Below are 20,421 nucleotides of genomic sequence, written 5' to 3'. Positions count from 1 at the left end.
ATGGTAAGGGAGGATGGTGCCAAAGGGCTTGCTTGGCGGCGGTTGGGGTTGGGGGTGGGAGAGGTAGGACGTCAAGGTCACCGATCCACCAGGGAAGGGTTTCGTGGGGAGTCTGGAACAACCATATGATTGATTAGTTCAATTGCCATGCTAGCAGGGTCAAAAGGGCCCGGGTCAAGGTGGTGGAGGGGAAGTGGTAGGGTGGGAGGGAATGGTAGGTCAGCGCCTCCAGAGAAGGCGGTGCGGAGATTGATCATCGCGGCAACGCCTCCACCCCCCAAAGCCGGCAAGCGACGCTGGCTGGAGGGCCGGCAACTGCGCGCGTTCAAATGACCTTGAAAAAAGAGCTCCTTGCAGGCTAGATTCTTCTTTTCACCATACCAGCGAGCTAGAGAGATCACAAATGGGACGAAGAGGTGCAAGCGACGTACCGTCTTAACAATGCGCCGGGAGCGCCGCTGGGAACGAGCAAAGCTGCTCGCGACCAAGCACGATTCTCACCACCAGTGTGTTCCAGAGACACAGGTGAGCAACTAGGACCAAGTCCACGCGTCTCACAAGTATAGAATGCCAGTAAAAGCTGTCGGATCACCGATGCGCCGGTGCTGAGGAGCGAGGGGAGGTCGGCTAGGAAGCGGGCAGGACCACAGTGGAGGGTCGCGGGGAGGCGGTCGGCATGAAGAATCGGAGGATAACAAGGATCGTTTGCAATGCTCGCAAGAGCGATGGGGGAAGCAGATCGAGCAGTAAAATCGTAACAGGGGTGGGGAGAGAACCGAACGGACCTTGCTATGATGGGGGCGCCCAGGAATCGTCCTGTCGTTCTGCCGAGCCCCGAGGCTCACCGCCGCAAAACCTCCAGAGTCACGTGGGGCTGACGTCGCCGGAGACGGCGTTGCATAAGCAGAGCACTTCGTATAGGGCATGGCAGTTGACCTATGGCTATATCACATGGTTCTATGCAGTCTGTGATAACAGAAGAGGTCCGTGAGGTCGAGAAAAAAGGATGATATAATTGATATTACTCTGAGAGCTATATCAGGTAGGAATATGAGGTGATTTGAATACAAGACGTGCCCATCCATATCAGGAGTAGCTTCATAAAAGAGAACAATAAATAATCTCCCTCCTACTAGTAATACCCATACATCCAGAAAGCCCCAGGAGTCCATAAATACCCAATAAGCTCCCCATACACAATAATGTATATGAGTTGTTGCCCCGGAGTGTCCTCCAATCATGTGATGCGCAGCCCAGCTCCGCCCGGACCGATAAGCGCGATGAAAAAAAAAAGTTCGGGGCTAGATTGGTATGCGTTGAACACCCCATATAATTCCAACTCAACCCATTAATTCCCCTTTGAAGAAATTGATTTCTTCCCGGGAATTACCACACACAATACAAGATGGGCAAGAAATCATCCAAGTCCCAATCTAAGGAGGAGAGCCAGCCAGCCGCCGGTGGCCTCCCATTCATCAGTGGTAGCGCATCTTTGGACCCAACATTGTCCTCGCTCTTCGCGTCAAGCGTACGTTCCAATTCGACCTACCCAAGCGAAGATCGAGTACTAATATTGTCTCATTTAGTCTGGACCCGTCCAAGCACCGACTATCAAGTACAAAAAGGATGCGGCTGCACGCAAATCCGCCAAAAAGACCGACGAGGTCGAGGAGGAGGATGATGATGTGATGGAAGATGCCTCTGCCTCTGAAGAAAGCGACTCCGAGTCTGCGGAGGAGAATGCAGAGGAAACACAAGGCCGCAAGCGCAAACGCGGTCCTGCGGAGGAAGTCGAAGAAACCTACATGCGCCGCATCGCCAAGGAGGAAGAAAAAGATGCGGCAAAGCGCAAGGCCGAGTACGCCAAGCGTCAGAAGGCTGATGACGAGTCCGACGACAAGAGTGACAACTCTGACGACGAGGAGGAGTCCGAGGACAAGGACAAGGACAGTGACGACGAGGAGAAGGCTGCCCCACCTCCAGTTCACGAGAGTGTATCCGGAAACGCAAAGGCCAGCGAAGTTGAAAAGTCCAGCCGAACCGTCTTCCTAGGCAACGTTTCCACCGAAGCCATCAAATCCAAATCGTCCAAGAAGACTCTCCTCCGACACCTGGCCTCCCACCTATCCAGCCTCCCCGAGTCCAGCGGCCCTCACAAGGTCGAGTCAATTCGATTCCGCTCCGTCCCATTCGCCAGCGGCGGTGGTCTCCCCAAGCGCGCATCTTTCGCCAGACGGGAGATCCTCGACGATACCACGCCCAGCACCAACGCCTACGCCGTCTACACCACTATCCAAGGCGCACGCAAAGCCCCCTCCGCCTTAAACGGAACCGTTGTCTTGGACCGCCACATCCGCGTCGACAGCATCGCCCACCCGGCAGAAATCGACAACAAGCGCTGCGTCTTCGTGGGTAATCTCGACTTCGTCGATCAGGAGGGTATCACTGAGGACCACAATGGCAAGAAGAAGAAGGCTCGCGCATCCGCTGATATCGAAGAGGGACTCTGGCGAATCTTCAACCAAAACACAGGAGACACCAAGGACAAGAAAACAGTGAAGAAGAACGTTGAATTCGTCCGTGTGATTCGTGACCGCGCCACTCGCGTCGGTAAGGGCTTCGCCTACGTCCAATTCTTCGACGCGAATAACGTTGAAGCTGCTCTCCTCTCTCAACGAGAAGAATTACCCTCCCATGCTACCACGCAAGTTGCGCGTTACCCGTGCGCGCAAGATGGCTAAGAAGCAAGAGGATGATGGAGGCAAGAATGGTCGTCGTGGCGATCTCGCTCAGAAGACGCTTCAGGGTCGCGCCAGCAAGCTCCTTGGTCGTGCGGGTGCAGCTAAGATGAAGGAGGCTGGTAAGGGTGGTATTGCTGGTAACTCGATGGTTTTCGAGGGTCACCGTGCTACTGAGGATGGATCTCGCATGAAGGTTAAGACTAAGAGTCGTGGATCGAAGGGTAAGCCCAAGGGTCGGAGCAGCAAGCGTGCTGCGGCCTATCGTGCGGCCGGTGGTCAGAAGCCATGAACGTGACGAGCTTTTGAAGTCTCTCTCTTGAAAAAAAAATCACTATTTTGTATCTTTTACGGGCGTTGAGCTGGGCATTGGAATTGTTGCAAATACTAGGTATAAAATGCATGATATCCCTCCGAGTCTGAACCCATTCCGATAGGCCGATGGCAGTATACTCTCTAAAGCTCGTATTTCGTACTGTCTCTAGGGCTCTTTCTAAAATCAGATCTATTCGACCTCTAGTATTTACATCAAAATATCAACCCAAATGATGGAACTCTAGAGGTCTATAATACCAGTAATTTACAAAATTATCGCCCGCTACACCACCACGTCAGCAACCTCAATACGCTAACTAGATATACTTAAATGGACCTAGCTAGTTAAGAATATTTGTAAAATAAGAACTAGAAAAGACATGGACGCTTGTGAACAGAGTGGGGATATGTCCAGTGAACATCAACAGGTTTCCGCTTGTAAATGGAATAGATATCCTCTTTCTTCAAGTCTTCCACCTGGTTGACAGGTAGAAGAAGGTCAGGTTCGGCGGATCAGCCGAGCACTGACCCGCATTCTCAAAATCCCGGGCCTCATGATAGACCTTCTAGAAGCACTAGCCTCATCGATACAAAGCTGGAAGAATCTCCGCAATTATGACCCAGTAAAACACACCATTGTTGAATCATTCGTCGCCGACGACATAACCGTTTGCTGCAGCCAGATACCTGACTCAGTTGGGCATTCTGAATAGAACGCCCCATACTTGGCTCATCTGTCTCCTATTCGTCTTCATTCTCATTTTCAAATTCGAAAGCAGGTTCCTGTAACGCTTCTGTCCCTGATTTGAGCCATTTGGCAAGGGAGGTGCCGCTATGTTGATGGTTCCTGGGGGACTGCAGCTTGTGTGTCCGCTTGCTGTGCCGATGTACCATTGGAAACTGGCTCCGGCGCTTGAATAGCCTGCGGTCGCCACTTAGACAAGACCTTACCAGCTGCGGGTCGAGATTCCTCGTCTAGAGAGTGGATGAGTTAAGACAAAAGCTTGAAAAGGAGATATCGGGTGGAAACCGGGGAAACATACAGGTGTTATAGACATCCTCGAGTGTATCCAGACACATATCGCGGGCTGGGGGCCGGAACATGATCAAGTACCTAGAAAGCGGGAAAGTCAGTCCTGCGGAAAGAAAGCGATTAGGGGACGAGAAGGGAAGTGAATCTTACATAAGTGCCTGAACGCAGAGATTCACACGTTCGGGATCCCTTGCGAGACTCGCAATGCGCTGAGTGATGGGGATAGTGATTTCGGGTGTTTCGCTAAGGAAGCGCACCAAGACCTTAATATCCTTCGAATCCAAGTATGGCAAAAATCCATCCAAGAGTCGTGTCGCCCAGTAATCATAATGAAGCGCGACAACAGGTTCCTCGTCTGACTCCTCGCTCTCATCACGTTGCTTCGCTGCTGCCTTCATCTGTATTCTATCATTGTACCACTCCTCATTGAGCCAAGTAATACCGATATTAAGACGACCACGAAAGTCTTCCAAAATGTATCGATAAAGCGTCTCGCGAATGGAGTCTGAAATCGTCGTTTTGCGAGATCCAACCGCCGACTCCCCTTTGCCAGTCTTATCACTTGCTTCCAGGCCAGCTGGGGCGCGAGTGGCAAGGCGCGTGAGGAGGACGACCCAAGCATCTTGATTAAAAGTACTTCCGGCCAGCCGGGAGAAACCGAGCTGTTGGGTTTTGTTTTTGCCAGAGGCTGTTGATGCTGGATCGGGCTCGGTCAAGTGAATCATGCTGAAAACGCGCGAAACAGCACTGCGGCCGACTTCGGCGGCGTCTTCTTCGCTGAGAGGTGGCGGCTGAGGTAGGACGAATGGACCCAGTGATACTAGATCTGGTTGTAGCTCTGCTGCTTGATCTGGCGCAGTAATGCCCTCGCCCTCGGCACCTTCTGCTACATCCATGGGCTCATAATCTGGCTCATAATCGTCGTCATCGTCTAGTGAGGTCGCGTTCTGCTGCTGTTGGCGCTTCAAGTTTTGCTCTTTTGTTATGGTCTCTAGTCGATTCCGGACGGCCTGAAAACGTATTAGCTAAAATCTCTCACAGAGAATGTTCAGATGTAGATGCTTACATCAACAGCCTGTGTAAGCGTGGACGGGTTAACATGTTGCAGTAGAGGCAGCGTGATCTTCATGACGAGTTCGGCGGGAAGCTGTTTGACATCAAATGAGGACAGTCCGACGTCCTCGGTTAATGTAAATAGCTGGTCGTAGCTCGTAGGTCCTGGAGGCAGCGGGGGAATCTTGAGAAGTGGAGGAGTAAGCGCATCCAAACGAGCACGCTTCGCGGTGTCTAAACCATCTGTTGGTTCAATGGGAAATGCTCGTTTCCGAGATGCGTCATCTACTTCCTCCAGTCTGGATTGCATAAGACGCTCAATGTACATTTGCATCTTACCCACGTAAGGGTGGTTCGGGTTCTTCTTCATTATGTTGACAAGTAAGGCCCTAGCTGTGCGCTCCATTGATTTGACATTGACTCGGACGGTTGGCGTAAATGGGGGTCGGACATGTCTAGTTGGGAAAAACTCAAGAACGGTATTGATGATCTTGTTGGCGATAGACTGGCGAGTACGGACGAGTGGTGAGAGACAGTTCAAAGTTGCATTGACGATTAGCGCATCACTAGGAGGGGGTAAGTATAACGTTTTTCTATCGAATGTCACGGGTATGATGTCGTACCATGTCTCTTCTTGGAAAACGCCCAAGAGTCGATCAAGCAGGCCCGATGCTTCAGCCTCGAGGTGAGAGATTTTGAGAACAGGATGAGTACGAGGAACAATGGCCAGTGAGGTCTCATTTTGCTCAGGTCGCTATAAGAAAGGTCAGCATTGAGGGGGCAGCGCAAGGTAAACTTATAGAACATACCCTTGGGTCCGAAATCAGTCCTGGTGTCTGAACTTGAACCACGCGCTGTAGGAACTTGACGCAGCAGATCTTGACTGGACATGGGAAAGAATCCATCTTTCGCAAGATGTCTTCCTTAATCGTTGTCATCGTCTCCCATGACTTATTATCCCCGGGGTGATTCACGCTGAAGACCGTTAGTATAGAAAACCAATTTGACTACTCTCCAAAACATACATATGTCGAAAGACCAAGGGGTACAAGCTGGCCGCAGTTTGAACCAAGCCCTGTAGTACGGCAACATCTGTCTCGGGAAGAGCTAAGGTGTCTTGAATGGTCTGGAGCACATTAGGCGCAAGTTGTTCCTTCAAAGGCGCGGACAGAACCGGGCTAGAGAAGGTCTCAGCCATAAATTCTGCCCCCCCCATCTTCGCAATTCTACCCTCGAATTAGCCCCGACGATAGGCAGGATTCCATTCACGATCTGCGGGTACAGAGCTGCGTCGCCGAGGACGAGGTTGCGAGCTGCATTCAGCTGATTGAGTTGTACGGCCGTTTGAGCCATCGCGGAAACGGTGGGATCTAACTGAGGATCTTATGGAGGGTGGGAAATCGAGGAAACGAGGTCGGCGCAATGGACGATCACTGCGTGTTTGCCTGCTTCTCGGATCGAAACGCGATCAAAGCAGCGCGCTGCTAGGGGACAGCCACGCGCTAATGGTTGGAGATATTTCGATAGATCGTAGGCGATGGGCGGCCACGGGGAGGTAGGACTGAAGGGAAGGCGAGTTGTGGCCTTGAAAGCTCTGGAAACAAAGGATGGATACGTAGGGAGGAGCAAAGGTCCGTAGGGGCCGAGAAAAGTTGGGGAACTGATTGATCGATATCGGGCGCGGTGGTCTACCCTGGCACGCCAGAGTTATTGTTACAACACGAGCGACTAAGCATGAACGACTAAGCACAATCTAAAAGAACAAGTGAAGAGGAGTTAACTTCTAAGGAATATTACAATACTTTCTTTCAGTCCAATCACTTTTAAAATAACTCTAGAATAGCAATCTGCATCAGGGACCGCTTCTGATGGGCTGACCATTTGCCAAGACTTGATCTTCCGCACTGACCAAATCAACTTCGACGTTGCGCTTCGTTCCTTTAGGACCTACCCAACACTTTCACCATGGCCGCCGGAATGTCAGTTGATCAGTTGATATAATTCCTACTGAAATGCTCGCCCTGAACTGACTTTGATATACAGCTTCAACTCCACATACTACGGTAAGGATTACCGTGCCGGTGCCGCCCTCCTCCGTGCCCGCCGGCCATTCCTTGTCAAGAACGCCCTGACTGGTTTCGGACTCTTCGCCTTCACAATCGGTGTCTGTATGTAATCCTTGATAGACAATGCTCCCCATACCCAGTTATATGGCCTCTCCTGCGACCCAGACGTCCCGGCGCAGAGAGAAGATCATACCACCCGTTGCCTACGACGAACCCTCCCCACCTCTTCAAACTTGCCATATCTTTGACATAAACACTCTTGCGGATGAGAAATTAACCATCGTACTTTGAACAGATGCCTACACTATCAAGGCCGTCGGCCAAGAAGAATTCTCCGACGTAAAGGTCCCCGAGACCCCCGCTTCGTCCGAGAAGAAATAAGAGCAATACAATATCGAGGCCCTTCGAGGAATTGGGTACTGAGTCAATTCCAAAGGGGGTCATTGAATTGTGATTTCTACGTGTACCATATAACCGCATCGATTGCGAGGGGTGGAATGGGAAGAACCCTAGAGGCCCGCCAACACGGTCTCCTCTCGGCGGAAAATCAGCAACGGAGCACTTTGGGGTTATGGAGTCTTTTAGTTTGGACAGGTCATGATTCTTGACTTGTGAGCTCAGCGGCTTTGATTCATTGGCATCTATGATAAGATATCTTGTACAGGGTGGATTTGCTGGGAATAACATGTACTAGCAGACAGTAACTATTACATTGACCTTATCTGAAATCCACATTTCTCTTCTCTTTCTTTACCCACTAGTACCTAGGTAGTACCCTAGGTATCTACTGCACCAGACACGGTGAGATAATTTCTCCAAGCGGTTTCATTGTATACTATGCGAAGCTATTTCTACTCAAGTATATCCATATCACCCGCAAAGAAAACACAGGGATCAAAGCCCTGCTTTCGTAGAAAGAAGTGCAATCACAAAAGAATTCAGAAAATACGGAGATCATTTCCTAGTCAGAAGAGTTTACTCAGTTCGCAGAACGCGAGGTCCCTTCTTCTTAGTCGCGCGCTTGCGCTTCAGATCCTTGTCAAATGAAACAGCGTTGCTGTGATCACGGCCGAAGTTGTCGAGATCCTTGACCTTGAAGATACGGATGATCCAGTTCTCACTGGTGAACGCTTCCTCGAGAGTGTTAAGCGTCGGGCTCTCCGCGGGCAATTTAACGCCACGAACGCGGTCAACGGCTTGTCCGGCCGGGAAGAGAGAGTTGTAGTTGTAGTAAGACATTTTGTACCTAGTGATAGGGTTAGCAAATTGTGGTTCTGCATGCATCAAATTGGTTAAAAAAAAAACGTACATCAGGCTGTTCTTCATGGTGGGGGTGGCCTCCTCGTCAACGCGATATTCACCGCGAGCAGTGAAGAAGTCACGCTCCTTGATCTCGTCGGGCCAGATACCCTCCGCAATTCGGACCATCCACAAGAACTTGTTCAGATCATCGCCCGAGTAACCGAGGAGAGACCGCCGAACACGACCAGAACATAGTCGACATCGTGTTGGCGCAAGATCGGGTAGCTGACTTCCTCGCGAGAGCTCATGGCCTTACCAACGGTGGCAATGTGGGTGTTGTTCCAGGTGTTGTTGTCAACAAGAGTGGGACGGTCGGCCATACCACCGATCTGGTAGCCGTAATCCCACCAGGACATGATCTTGGCATTGTCCTCAGTGTTTTGACGGAGCCAGTAGTAGGCCTCACGGTAATCATCGATGATGTGCTGGCTTCCATCAGGCAGGCGGCTAGCGAGCACAACTGAAGGAGACGAGTACGCATTCGAGGTGACCCAAGTGCAGTGAGCAACGAACATCAGAAGGTAGATGGTCAGGGAGCCAGTCACAATAGCCTTCGAGAAGTAGGAGTAGATGCCGACAACGGGCTTCTTGGTCGACGAGAACGCCTTGGACTTGTCCGCGTTCGCCTTCTCCTTGCTCTCGGGGGTAGGCTTGGTCATAACCAGGAAGCTATCAAAGATGGTCGAAAGAGCCAGAGCGGCAGCGACACAGACAATCGGGGTGAGAGTCAGCATCAGACGAACCATGACACCGGCGAAGTAGCTGGAGAGGACAGCATAGATGATCACAAAGACATGCTCATCCTTCAGGTTCTGGAAGCACATGAAAACACCGGCGGGGAAAAGCCAGATCAAGAAGTTCAGGTCAAAGAAGAAAGCAGGCCAAGCGGTAGGCTGGTGCTCAGAGACGGAGGCAATGATAGGAATGTGGATCTTAGCATAGCCGGTATCCCACAGGGAGTAGAAACGTCCACTCCAGGGAGCAATGACGCCAGAGACAGAGAGAAGGACGAGACCAGTGAATCCAAGGCCGAAGGTAAGCAGGACCATGGAGGTGAGAAGCTTCTGGAACTGCTTGCCGGGCAGGTATGCGCGAACAAATTCAGCAAATGCGACGAGCTGAATGAGACCGAAGACACCCAGAGCCGACATATGGTCACTGTTACGAATAGGCAGGAAACCGACGAAAGGGAATCTGCATGCTACCCAGCGTTCCCAATGCATACCAGGTGGTATAGCTTATGTAAAGGCGAGAGCTATAGCGACCCATGCAGAGCAGAACGAACACGTGGAGAGGAATGAGGTTAGTGATGAAGACATATCCACCCCAAGCAGAAACCATGTATCCGTAGAACAGAGCAGTCAATGCACCCCACATAATTGAGCCATTCTTGACAGCCTTGATCCACAGGAAGAAGGTGAAGACAAGCAGGAAAATGGCAATGGCTTCGTTATCGTAGCTACCAGCCACGGAACGAGAGATATAACCGGGAGTGATGCCCATAAATGCAGCTGCAAGAAGACCAGCGGATGGGGAATGAGACATCTCACGGGTCAAGAGGTACATTGCCAGGGCAGTCAGGCCGGAAAATCCGGGGGCAAGAAGAACACAAACGTTGCGAATATCGACAGGAATTGTGAGGAGGCGGAGGATGTGGTAGATGACACCACTGGTCACCATCAGACCGGGGTACAAAGTGCCACCAGTGACACGACCCAGAGGATGCCATGTTCCTAAATGGGGAAGGAATTGTATCAGCGCTGCTCTGTGATACCGGGGGGACCTAACAACACGCAAGCATTGGGAAGGGGGAAGCATACGGTCATCAAACCAATCCCAGAAACTGTAGAAGCCATTTTGGACAAGGTATTTTGTTGCTCGGAAGTTAAACCACGGATCGACTGCAATTGAAGTAGGTCAATATCTCATCCTTGTATATCTGGCCGTTGAGATGTCGTGGGCTGGGTGAGCTGGATGAGCTGGAACGGGGGAATCGTACATTCGTGAATAATACTTTCAAATCCTAGAATTGAGATTAGATTATATATCCGAGCAGTCAAGTTAGGGTCATTGACTTACGGATAACACTGAAAAGGCGACTGGCGACGGCGGCCGCAGCGATCGTGAGCAGGATGATGATCCGCAATAGACCGCGTGTGCTCTTGCCGGAGCTGCCTTTCAGCAAGACATCGAGGGAAGACTGGGCCATAATGGCCTGGAAGAAGGAGCAAAGTCCAAATTAACAAAGATGAATCATGAAAACAAGAAACGAACGGGGCAGAGCTGCCAATGGGTTGCCTGGTGGGAAGGTTGCAAGAGGGAGAGCTGCGCAAGGTGGTCACTTCTGAAGGTCTTGGCGCCTTTCCCCGACGCCACCTCCGACTGCTCCCCGCATCATCCATTCAACAACCAAGCACCACACACCTACATCTCAGCTTTGTGAAGCTCAAAATACTCCTGAATTCATACGAGTACAGAGTTTTTATTCCAGATCTACTGCTATATGATGGAGTTGCCTCCTCTCACCAAGGAGCAGATCTCCAAGGTCATCCTCTCAAATGCTCCTCCCTCACAGCTTTTCGAGATTCTGTCGCAATACGAATCAGATGCCTGCCTCATGTATGCTGGTAGTGGCAGCGCTGAGACAGGTGCAGGTGATCCTGAAATGCTGTGCCTGTATTACTCTGGCTTCTTCTTCGCTCATCTTCTTACCAAACAAATGTAAATACTCCCCATCATACTCCGAATGATGTAGTCGCTAATAATTCGACCTAAAATAGACCAGAAGCGCGCGCACTTACCCAGCGAATGCCCGAAACATTAAAGAATCACGATCCCTCTTTACAAAATTGCTTGAATTTGCTGCGAGCAATCTGGCAGAACGAACATGGTCTGGTCTATCAGATCCTTCGTGGGTTACCGTGGCCAGAAACCCTGCAACCGTTGGTGCAAAGATATGAAAGTATGTACTTGGCCTGGGAAATTCTTTTTTGCCGGTTTCCTAATATCCGTGCTCTAGATTTCTTTCAAGACCAAACCTTGATCGCGGTCAGCACCTCATACGAAGCGATTCGACCAGCTCTAGCGGCAGGATACCTGGGGCTAGATATTCAGGCTGCAGAGAAAGGCGACCAGACAATCATTCAAAAGTTCAGTGATTGCGGGTGGACCTGGAACCCAGAGACTCAATTGCTGTACCCATCTCCGATCACTGTACCGCCTACCGATAGCCAACCCTCCCGCGGCATTCGTGAGACAATGGCAATGCTAGGAAATCGTTAGAGTATATGTTGAAGCATATTATTACGGGACATGAAGAAGCGATAAACGGCTGCAAGAAGGGCGAGAAGGTGAGCTCATGGAATGGTACATCTACAATCTATCGTCGGAGTTTAGGACAGGAAAGCATAGCACTTGATTACGGACTGGCTAGTCGAACACGGAAGCCAGTATTATAACGCCGGAATGCTTAACACGATCTTTTGCTCTTGAGGTCCAACTGTATTGTACAGGCGCACGACACAGCCCAGGGTATGTACAGGACCAAAATGATAACGTCTAAAACGATAAAGTAAAGAAAACGAAACCAAAAGAAACCATTCCGTCTTTCGCTCGCAATGTCGCAACTCGGGGAGAAATCAGACCCGATCAATCGTACAGTAAATGGACCCGAGCAAATACTCAAAATACCCTGGGGACGGGAGGTGCGAGTTTCGCAAAGAGATGCGTTTTCATTCCTCCACTCTATTTAATTCATCGCATTTAAGGGTTCTCAGCGAACTTGGCCTGCAGGAAGGCCTCGAGGTCGAACTTGGGGTCCGCGAAATCGGTAATGACTGTAACGTAGCAACCATCAGTTAGCGCTGTGTCTCTGGAATTGGGAGCTCTTTCGGTCCCTTCGGCCTCGGCGAGTGCCATCATTCCACGAGAATGAATCAATGGTATCAAAGGGTCACGTACGGCCGGAGGATTGCGTCTTGGTCTCCTGGGGCTGGGTCTTCTTCCTCCACTCGGCCTTAGCCTGCTCAATCAGACGCTCCTTGCGGGTGTACTCGTGCTCGATCTCGGCGCGCTTAGTCTGGGAGTTGATGGAGGACTGGTGGTAAACACCGTAGACGAGACCGGCAACGAGAGCCGAGTAGCGGAGGACCTAAAGTGAAGGTAGATGGTCAACATTCGATTTCGCATTGGGAGGGGGCGTGTCCCATCGGTCCCTGCCGGGGAAGATACGGATGATACTCACGTTGACACCTTGGCTAGCCATTTTTGTGAATCTCCGGAGGACGGGAATGCGACGTTAAATAAAGGAGTGGGAAATCGGAAAATCGTTTAACAAGAGTCGACCGTCAATGGCAGTGAATCCTCGGGTTTGGCAAGGCGAGGTTTAGTCGTCCCTGGTCTGCGCGAGTTTTTCCGGCGCCGTTCGGGCCCTGCCCGCTTATGTCATCCCGTAAATAAAGCGCAACACGCTACTACAGCTACAATACTTCGACCGGGTCGTATGATTTCACGATGTCGTCCATGCAACAGCGCAAGAATGAGATCCTGGCCAAGCGGGCTAAGCTTGCTGAGTTGAAAAAACAGCGCGATCTCCGTCAAAGGGAGTTCACCACCAACCGGAACAGCGTCGGAGATGCTTCAGAGGTATGCAGCCCCGGAGATACCACTTAAGGAGCTCACATAGGGATACTAACTGGGTCATATTAGATCGCTTCACCGGTTCCCAGTCATTCCGGTAGCAGAGCTGAACTTGATGATTTGATTTCGCGTCTGGTGGACCGTCCTGGGTCAGCTTCCCTTAGCCATGGTGCTGAGGACCAGTCGCGCCGAGGAAGTCGGCCGACTTCAGTACTCAGCGCCAGCCAGTTGAGTGGAGAGAACGCCGAAACCTATACCCCTTCGTCCAGACCTCAGTCCCAGTCTATTGCCGTCCAGACTGTCGGGGACGAACCCTACAATGCCTCCACGCCCGAAGCTCAACCCCAAACTCATGCCCCGCCGCCCCCTGAACCCAAACCAGAAGTCGTCACATATAGCAAGGGTGTCCAAACAGACGGCCTAGACTTCCCAGAAGACCCAGATGAGTCGATTGGTTCAGATGATGAAGAGCTCGCCGGAACTTCACGATCGAACAAACGTCTTAGTCGACGGGGTCGTGAGCGCGACGAGGAGATCCGTCAAAAGATTCGTGCCGAGATTGAGGAGGAATTGCAGGCGACCAAACAAACCGGGCAAGATGCCACGGCCGCACAGTCGTCAGACCTGCGATATCCCATGCGTACACTTGAAGATGATGAGCTCAAAGCTGTGACCTCATCGGACGATTTCCTGGACTTTGTGGAGCGTTCCGCAAAGGTCATTGAGCGGGCTCTCGATGAGGAATACGATGTTCTTGCAGACTACGAACTGGGTGGTGTAGATGGAGACCTGGAAGAGGACGAAGAAACTGGCAAGAAAAGGAGGGGCATTCGAGAGGTTTGCCAGTTTTGGGACGAGCGATGGAGTAAGAAGCGCATGATCAGTGACATTAGCTTCTCTCCCAAGGTACGTCTTGTTTCATTTCGAGAACCATATCCGATCTCAACTAATCCGATTTTCAGTTCCCTGAACTCGTGCTGGCATCTTACACCAAGAACCCATCTGCTCCCCATGAGCCGGACGGTTTGGTGCAGGTCTGGAATCAACATCTGCAGTCACGCCCCGAATATGTTTTCCACTCTACTTCCGACATTCTTACCGCCAAATTCTCTCCTTTCCATCCTAATCTCATTGTTGGAGGCTCATATTCGGGACAAGTCCTTCTTTGGGATACTCGCTCCTCTCGTGCCGGCGGAGGTGCTCCCGTTCAAAAGACACCATTGACTGGATCTGGACACACTCACCCTGTGTACAGTATCTCTATCATTGGTACCCAGAATGCGCACAATATTTTGACCTCTTCAACGGATGGAGTGGTCTGTGGCTGGACAGTCGATATGCTTTCCCAGCCCCAAGAGTATCTCGAGTTGACTACTCCCCCTCCATCCAAGACGGAAGACCTCGCACCAACAACCATGTCATTCCCACAGTCTGACCCGACATTCTTCATCGTCGGTACCGAAGAGGGTGGTATCTATCCTTGCCACCGATATGATCGCGCTGGAGCCAAGGCCGGCACAGACCATCGCCTTGCCTACCGCGGCCACGCCGCCCCAATCATGTCCACCGCGTTCCACCCTGCTCGCGGCCCCGTCGATCTGGGTGACTTGATGCTGAGCTCCAGTCTTGATTGGAGTGTGAAACTTTGGCGTGTGCGGGCACCGGCCACAACAGCTTCTGTCACTTCCGGCACAGCCGCCGCGCAGGTCGTTTCGCCCATTCTGGACATCACTCGTGAGGACGTCGTATACGACGCACGTTGGTCCCCACACCGACCTGGCGTCTTCTCTCTTGTTGACGGCGCCGGAAACTTGGAAGTGTGGGATCTCTACACAGACACCGAAGTCCCAGTTGTACGCACTAGTCCATCCCGTGGCTCCAATGGCGGGATCTCCCGTAGTCTTAACAAGGTTGCCTGGGAAGAACGCGAAGGTAGACGTATCGCTACCGGTGGACTCAACGGCGTGGTTACGGTGTTTGAAGTGGGCAAGGGCTTAGGCGGTCCTTCCGAGGAAGTACCTGCTGATGAGTGGACGGGCATGAAGCGACTAGTTGGAAAGCTGGAGCAGAATGATAGGGTTGCTTAGCGAAAGGGGGGTCTCCTGCAAGGCCGAATGCCACCGTTTTGCTTTCGACTGTTTTTTGTCTCGCATATCTCTTGACGCTGCACTTTTTGTCTGCCATATACCATATACCCTTTTTCTCTTCAATAACTTAATTCAGGGATATTTGTGCCTACAGATCATGAAAGATAACGTAGACCTGTTAGTTAATAGTTGTGTGTCTGCCTTAGTCACTGCTCTTTATCTTGGCGTAACCTACTTCAATGGTGTTTCCCCAATGCCCCGCGGCTGCAACTGAGTACGGAACTTTCACCCTTCATCGTCATGTCTGACAAGACAGGGCCCGCGTGGGGCAGATTAGCGATCGAGCAATACTTTATGGTAGATTTCTATCGTGATCTTTCCCTTTGGTATCTTGCTAACTCTACAACGCTGAACTGGGATTCCTCCTCGACCGAAACCCCAGACCAGCAACGATGCAGGCTGGTCACTGAATTTCTTAGCATCAATATCCTTCCTCTTGACTTATTTCATATACCGGAGCGCCTTCCGGTTCATACTAGTCTTGGGTCATTGCGGCTGCCTACAGCGGAAGAGATTGATATAATTCTTCGACCTTATCGCTCAGAGGAACTGCGATGGCATGCAATGAATGCATATACAGATGAGATATGTCCCCATCTCTTGCGTACTTATTATAGTGCCGAGGACCAGCGAGCTAAAGATGATGCGCAAATGGAAAAGTGGATTTACTCGGAAACATTCTGTGAAGAAGCCGAGTGGGCTGTTCTCGACAATGAGAACTTGTTCAACTTCGGTCCGGGTCCTGAAGATTGGTGTCAAATCTATGACATCCTCCCCGAGCTCGCTGGTCCGCTTTCAACTGAAAACTTTCTCCCTTACAACGGAAAAATTTCAGTTAAACGATGTCTCGAGCCAACCGATTTCAAGGAAATGCATTCTTATTTCAGAAGGGATCTTGCTAGCATGAAAAAAGAGGACCCTGAAGCGTGGCATCGCGACCCGAATTCAGTCATTGAATCGGCTGGAATGGGATTACAGAGAATGGCCTCAAGCACGTATATACTTATTGCAGATGAGGAAGCCTTTCGATCTGGAAGTCTCCTAGTGCTTTATTTAGACGGCTTACGAAGGGTGGTCCGCGGAGGTCGGATTGATGAAGAACATGATATCGCTAATATCGTCGGGATATGGATGTGTACAGCTGACCTTATGGAACACTCGACCATCTCGGAGAGATATCTTGTTGATGGTGACCTTGGACGCGAATTATATCAATTGAATGAGGAGCTCCTTGGAGATCTGTGAGATAATGTGTTAAGGCTGGCAGGTCTCCGGCATCCAGGATGCCCTTTGTCCCGACCTAGATAGCAGTTGCCTCTCTATCTTTCCATCCACCACTTTTATGCTATTCATCCTCCTCTGCATAGGCCTCAACAGAATTAGCCATGTCCCCCTCCCACCAGGCATTCTAAAATATGGTCTCCATAACGGTATTTTTGGTCAATATGGTATTTCTTCATCTGTGTTTAGGTGGTACTTAAAAGATTCTAGCATAGTATTTACTAAGCTGAATTGGCATTTAGGCGCCTATTATTTTGGTAGCCACTAGTATCTGCAACTGGAATATGAGGGCCTGTAAAATCGATACCAAAAATAGCTGCTTACAGCGCCAGGCATGGCCATTTCCCACCCACTCTCAACGAACCTGGCGCCTATTCAATGCGATACCGCCTACAACCATCACCGAAAATGGCTCCCCTTTGTAGTTCCATCTAGGCGCCCTCTCTTTTCGTCTTGCCTGGACGGGCAACTATAATATGCCTCTTATCTTTTACCCTCTGTCTCCGTGTTCTTGAGTCCCTCTTCATTTCTAAACTCACCTCTTTAATGATTCAATCCGAATTTAAAAACTTATTCTGGTATTAAATGCATAATCTTTGGATTTCTAACTAGAGCAAGCTTCAAGTTAAGGGTCTGCGAGATTCTCCTCCGTTAATTGATATAATACCTTCCCTATCTCACCATTGATTCGGTACTTCTCACTGACTGATGTAAACTCTGACCCCAGTAGCTCGCAACAATTTGCCCATAAGCCTGCAACATTGCCAATATCGTCATTATTAGGATCAATACGACCCTCGCGAATGATTCTTTGAAGACCGTCGAGATAAACAACGCATAACCATCCGCTTTCAAACGCTTTCTCATCTGCAATGACAATATATGTGTATGCAGCGGCCTTCTGTAACGTATCGATAGCCTCGATCACCGATTCGCGATCGTTATGCCAAGCTTCAGGGTCATATTGTTTCGCATTTGCGATATCTCTTTTGAAAAACGCCCGCGTCCCCTCGTGATGCTGTGGCTCAGTATAGTTATCCCGTAAGATATTCTGATCGCCCTCCTTAACCATCCTAAAATCAACAGGGTATGCAATCTCTGGTAAAACATCGTAAATTCGACGCCATTCAGACCCAAAATCAAATAAATTCACATCATCAAGAACCGCCCACCAAGCTTCTTCCTCAAATTGATTCACATTAATCCATGTCTCCATCATTTTGTCGTGGCGATTTTTCTCATCTGCGTTTTTGGCATAATGTGTGCGTAGAAGCATGGGACATACTCCATCCGTGTATATGTTATCAGCGTGCCGCCGAAGATTTTCGCAGCGGTAAGGGCGAAGAATCGTGTCAATTTCTTCCGCTGTGGGTTCTCGTAACGGAGTTCTTGTGGTCTTTCTTTCGCAGTTTTCTTTCGGCTCAAGGGGGGTATTAAGAAATCTAGACACAAGTCCTTTCCGCTGATGGTCTGGCGTTTCAACAGAAGAATGATCCCAGTTTGTCTATGCCAGATTAGCGCGACGACAAGGGTACAAATATAAATCAATTATCCTACAATCAAGTACTGTTCAACACCTAGCCTGCCCCACAGGGGACCAGTCTGGTCTTCCACATCAGACATGGTGAAGTCAGTATATGGAGTGTGGATACGGAAAGACAAGAGATGGGATAGTCACCAAGCACAAAGAAAAAGCGACGTTCTTAACTGCGAGGGAAATGGCCTAGGTAAGTTGGAGTAGGACAGGGCGTCACCTAGGACAAGGTTCTTTAGAAATCGGCAGTGGGGGCTGCATTGCTGATGCAGACTTGAACCGTAAGGAGCCGTTTGCAGGTGAACACATCTATTAGTTATACTAGCCATGCCTCGACACACAACATCCAAAATATTACTCTAATGCCTGAAAGTTTATACTATTTGAGTGGCGAGAGCCGATAGCTAGTCCCAATAAAACGGTCTCAAGGCACCGGACCACAACGCAGTATTCAATTGGGAAGAACATAGTCTCACTGGTAAGTTGTCTATACTCAGTCAAAGGGACCATCAAAAGCGCTCAAATGCGGAAGAATTCAGGACTTTTTACCATATAATACTGTTCAACAGCTAGATTGCCCCAAGGGGGGGCTAGTGATATCATTCATATGGATGAGAGGTGGATGTTGTGGAAGGAGTTGTAGAGAATTGAGGACGGGTACCGGAGTACATGCATTAAGATATTCTTAAGAGTAATATCATGACGATGTCATAGCAACCATAATCACTCAAAACCTAATAATACTTCTTATACGTATCAATGGTTCCTGGCAGAGTCTCAGTTAGATTAAGCGTGGTGTCGTCACCGGTAAACCTAGGCCTTTTGGTAGTCGTAGAAGATGAAGCCGTGCCACCTTTTACCCCAACACAAACACAAGATTCAGTTTTAAGATTTTTATAACCATCACCGATTGCAGAATTCCAGGAATAGAACTGTGAAATGGTTATACAATATTCAGCAATCCTTTCAGTGCAAACAAGAGGTGTATGGGGGCCCTCGGCTCCCACCCTCATGATAAGCAGGACCAATCTCCCCGTAACCAGATGCAAAGGCCTCTCTCCAAAGGCCCTCATGCCAAGCCCCATCATAATTATCTTCCGATCCATCATTCTCAACCCACCACTGCCTCACCACATTCCCACGATCATCTAAAAATACGCGTAACAAGCCTCCACCGTTTACCGCCACCTCATCCTCCACATAGAGATGAGTAACAACACAGTAGCCCTGGTATAGAGCCTACCTCTCTAGGGGGTTGTCATCCAACTGGCCCTCTTCGGCATATTCAACGGCCTCCCTGAGGCTTTGCTCTTTAAGCTCAAGATCAACACGCTCATTCGCGATACGCTCCGGATATATTTCAAGGGTGGCTGCCAAATCAAGTCCTCCAAAAATACTTTCATCATCGAGCACTACCCCCTCATAAGTAACCCACTCTGCGGATTCATTGGCAGACCATAGTGACTCATGGCCCTCTTCATTGGTGTAACAGAGACGAAGCCAGCATCCCGCTTCAGCACCGGTATTGTGAGCGCAAGTACGCAGTGCCTCAGGCCGTATAGGCCGGAGGATATCATCTATTTGAGCTTCAGTGGGAGAGGTTGGACAATTACCCGACAGATAAGGCTATAAAGGAGGTATTCACCAATCTACTTTCATCTCGCAGGGCGAGAAATTGGCGTAATAGCCTTTGGCGACGGTCGGGGGGGACTCGTCGGACTGTGAGGGACCTGGGTGAGATTTGTCCCATTCAGAGGGGAAAAGACTTTCAATGGAGTGTCTCCCCAAGCAGGTACCTCGGGGTTTTCCCCATCGATGATATAGACGGGCATTCTTTCTTGGTTTGCCCTCTGACTTGAGAGATGTGGAAGGAAAATGGACGAAGCACAGATACTCACATAATATAGGGAAGGCTGCAGCCACCGGAACATTTACCAATACTCGTACTAACACTAAGTCAGTCTATACTTGGAAGTGATCGCTCTTTTATCGGGTTTAGCGTTCGTTGTGTACATGTCCGTTTTTATGTTATGTTATGTTCTGTTCTCCCGGATAAGCTCTTACGAACCAGCATTTGCTAACGGCAAATATGATGTTACCCTTTGCATTCTTCCAATACATTCTGCCCAGGTGTACTGATGTGTTTGTTCCACTCGCCGTCGAGGTCGTAGTCCTTCACATGAACATGATCAATATGTCCAGGGCATTTCATTCCGATCAAAGGATTGTTGACTTACTGCAGACACGAAAAAGGCCAATCCAACTCTTTATATAGACGGCAGAGTAAAGCAGTCGGCCTTGAAAGGCGCTTGAA

The 20,421-nt window shown here is 49.9% G+C and overlaps 10 protein-coding genes across 10 annotated transcripts; 5 read left to right on the top strand and 5 right to left on the bottom strand.

The window, feature by feature from the left end:
- Window positions 1-1,405: 1,405 nt before the first annotated feature.
- nop12 (rRNA-processing protein NOP12) lies at window positions 1,406-3,030 on the top strand (the record flags this gene model as incomplete). The annotated part of the gene is made up of 3 exons (XM_056632397.1): window positions 1,406-1,528; window positions 1,587-2,627; window positions 2,680-3,030. The coding sequence occupies 3 exons, from the start codon at window positions 1,406-1,408 to the stop codon at window positions 3,028-3,030; spliced, it is 1,515 nt and encodes a 504-aa protein (XP_056487948.1).
- Window positions 3,031-3,885: 855 nt separating this feature from the next.
- N7509_007759 (RNA-processing protein PTA1) lies at window positions 3,886-6,492 on the bottom strand (the record flags this gene model as incomplete). The annotated part of the gene is given in 8 exon segments (XM_056632396.1): window positions 3,886-4,028; window positions 4,097-4,167; window positions 4,237-5,096; window positions 5,153-5,705; window positions 5,763-5,893; window positions 5,949-6,114; window positions 6,165-6,355; window positions 6,370-6,492. The coding sequence occupies 8 exon segments, from the start codon at window positions 6,490-6,492 to the stop codon at window positions 3,886-3,888; spliced, it is 2,238 nt and encodes a 745-aa protein (XP_056487947.1).
- A 612-nt stretch (window positions 6,493-7,104) lies between these two features.
- Window positions 7,105-7,586, top strand: N7509_007758 (uncharacterized protein; the record flags this gene model as incomplete). Its single annotated transcript, XM_056632395.1, has 3 exons — window positions 7,105-7,118; window positions 7,183-7,307; window positions 7,501-7,586. 3 exons carry the CDS (start codon window positions 7,105-7,107, stop codon window positions 7,584-7,586), a joined length of 225 nt encoding a protein of 74 aa, XP_056487946.1.
- Window positions 7,587-8,180: 594 nt separating this feature from the next.
- N7509_007757 (dolichyl-diphosphooligosaccharide--protein glycosyltransferase subunit STT3) lies at window positions 8,181-10,716 on the bottom strand (the record flags this gene model as incomplete). The annotated part of the gene is made up of 6 exons (XM_056632394.1): window positions 8,181-8,451; window positions 8,515-8,615; window positions 8,669-9,665; window positions 9,733-10,408; window positions 10,507-10,530; window positions 10,587-10,716. 6 exons carry the CDS (start codon window positions 10,714-10,716, stop codon window positions 8,181-8,183), a joined length of 2,199 nt encoding a protein of 732 aa, XP_056487945.1.
- A 294-nt stretch (window positions 10,717-11,010) lies between these two features.
- On the top strand, window positions 11,011-11,789 carry N7509_007756 (CSN8/PSMD8/EIF3K family protein; the record flags this gene model as incomplete). Its single annotated transcript, XM_056632393.1, has 3 exons — window positions 11,011-11,228; window positions 11,288-11,469; window positions 11,527-11,789. The coding sequence occupies 3 exons, from the start codon at window positions 11,011-11,013 to the stop codon at window positions 11,787-11,789; spliced, it is 663 nt and encodes a 220-aa protein (XP_056487944.1).
- Window positions 11,790-12,269: 480 nt separating this feature from the next.
- N7509_007755 (ATP synthase subunit e) lies at window positions 12,270-12,771 on the bottom strand (the record flags this gene model as incomplete). Its single annotated transcript, XM_056632392.1, has 3 exons — window positions 12,270-12,343; window positions 12,468-12,657; window positions 12,751-12,771. 3 exons carry the CDS (start codon window positions 12,769-12,771, stop codon window positions 12,270-12,272), a joined length of 285 nt encoding a protein of 94 aa, XP_056487943.1.
- Window positions 12,772-13,019: 248 nt separating this feature from the next.
- On the top strand, window positions 13,020-15,232 carry N7509_007754 (uncharacterized protein; the record flags this gene model as incomplete). The annotated part of the gene is made up of 3 exons (XM_056632391.1): window positions 13,020-13,151; window positions 13,215-14,051; window positions 14,108-15,232. The coding sequence occupies 3 exons, from the start codon at window positions 13,020-13,022 to the stop codon at window positions 15,230-15,232; spliced, it is 2,094 nt and encodes a 697-aa protein (XP_056487942.1).
- Window positions 15,233-15,532: 300 nt separating this feature from the next.
- Window positions 15,533-16,537, top strand: N7509_007753 (uncharacterized protein; the record flags this gene model as incomplete). Its single annotated transcript, XM_056632390.1, has 1 exon — window positions 15,533-16,537. The coding sequence occupies one exon, from the start codon at window positions 15,533-15,535 to the stop codon at window positions 16,535-16,537; it is 1,005 nt and encodes a 334-aa protein (XP_056487941.1).
- Window positions 16,538-17,198: 661 nt separating this feature from the next.
- On the bottom strand, window positions 17,199-18,196 carry N7509_007752 (uncharacterized protein; the record flags this gene model as incomplete). Its single annotated transcript, XM_056632389.1, has 2 exons — window positions 17,199-18,077; window positions 18,131-18,196. 2 exons carry the CDS (start codon window positions 18,194-18,196, stop codon window positions 17,199-17,201), a joined length of 945 nt encoding a protein of 314 aa, XP_056487940.1.
- A 1,150-nt stretch (window positions 18,197-19,346) lies between these two features.
- On the bottom strand, window positions 19,347-19,939 carry N7509_007751 (uncharacterized protein; the record flags this gene model as incomplete). The annotated part of the gene is made up of 3 exons (XM_056632388.1): window positions 19,347-19,733; window positions 19,761-19,826; window positions 19,904-19,939. The coding sequence occupies 3 exons, from the start codon at window positions 19,937-19,939 to the stop codon at window positions 19,347-19,349; spliced, it is 489 nt and encodes a 162-aa protein (XP_056487939.1).
- Window positions 19,940-20,421: the final 482 nt, after the last annotated feature.

The sequence above is a fragment of the Penicillium cosmopolitanum genome (assembly GCF_028827165.1).
Source record: "Penicillium cosmopolitanum strain IBT 29677 chromosome Unknown utg000008l:1.0-4398992.0:1.0-4402845.0, whole genome shotgun sequence".
Lineage (NCBI taxonomy): Eukaryota > Fungi > Ascomycota > Eurotiomycetes > Eurotiales > Aspergillaceae > Penicillium > Penicillium cosmopolitanum.
The sequence above is the reverse complement of the archived record's forward strand: the minus strand, read 5'-3'. Positions and strand labels throughout refer to the sequence as shown.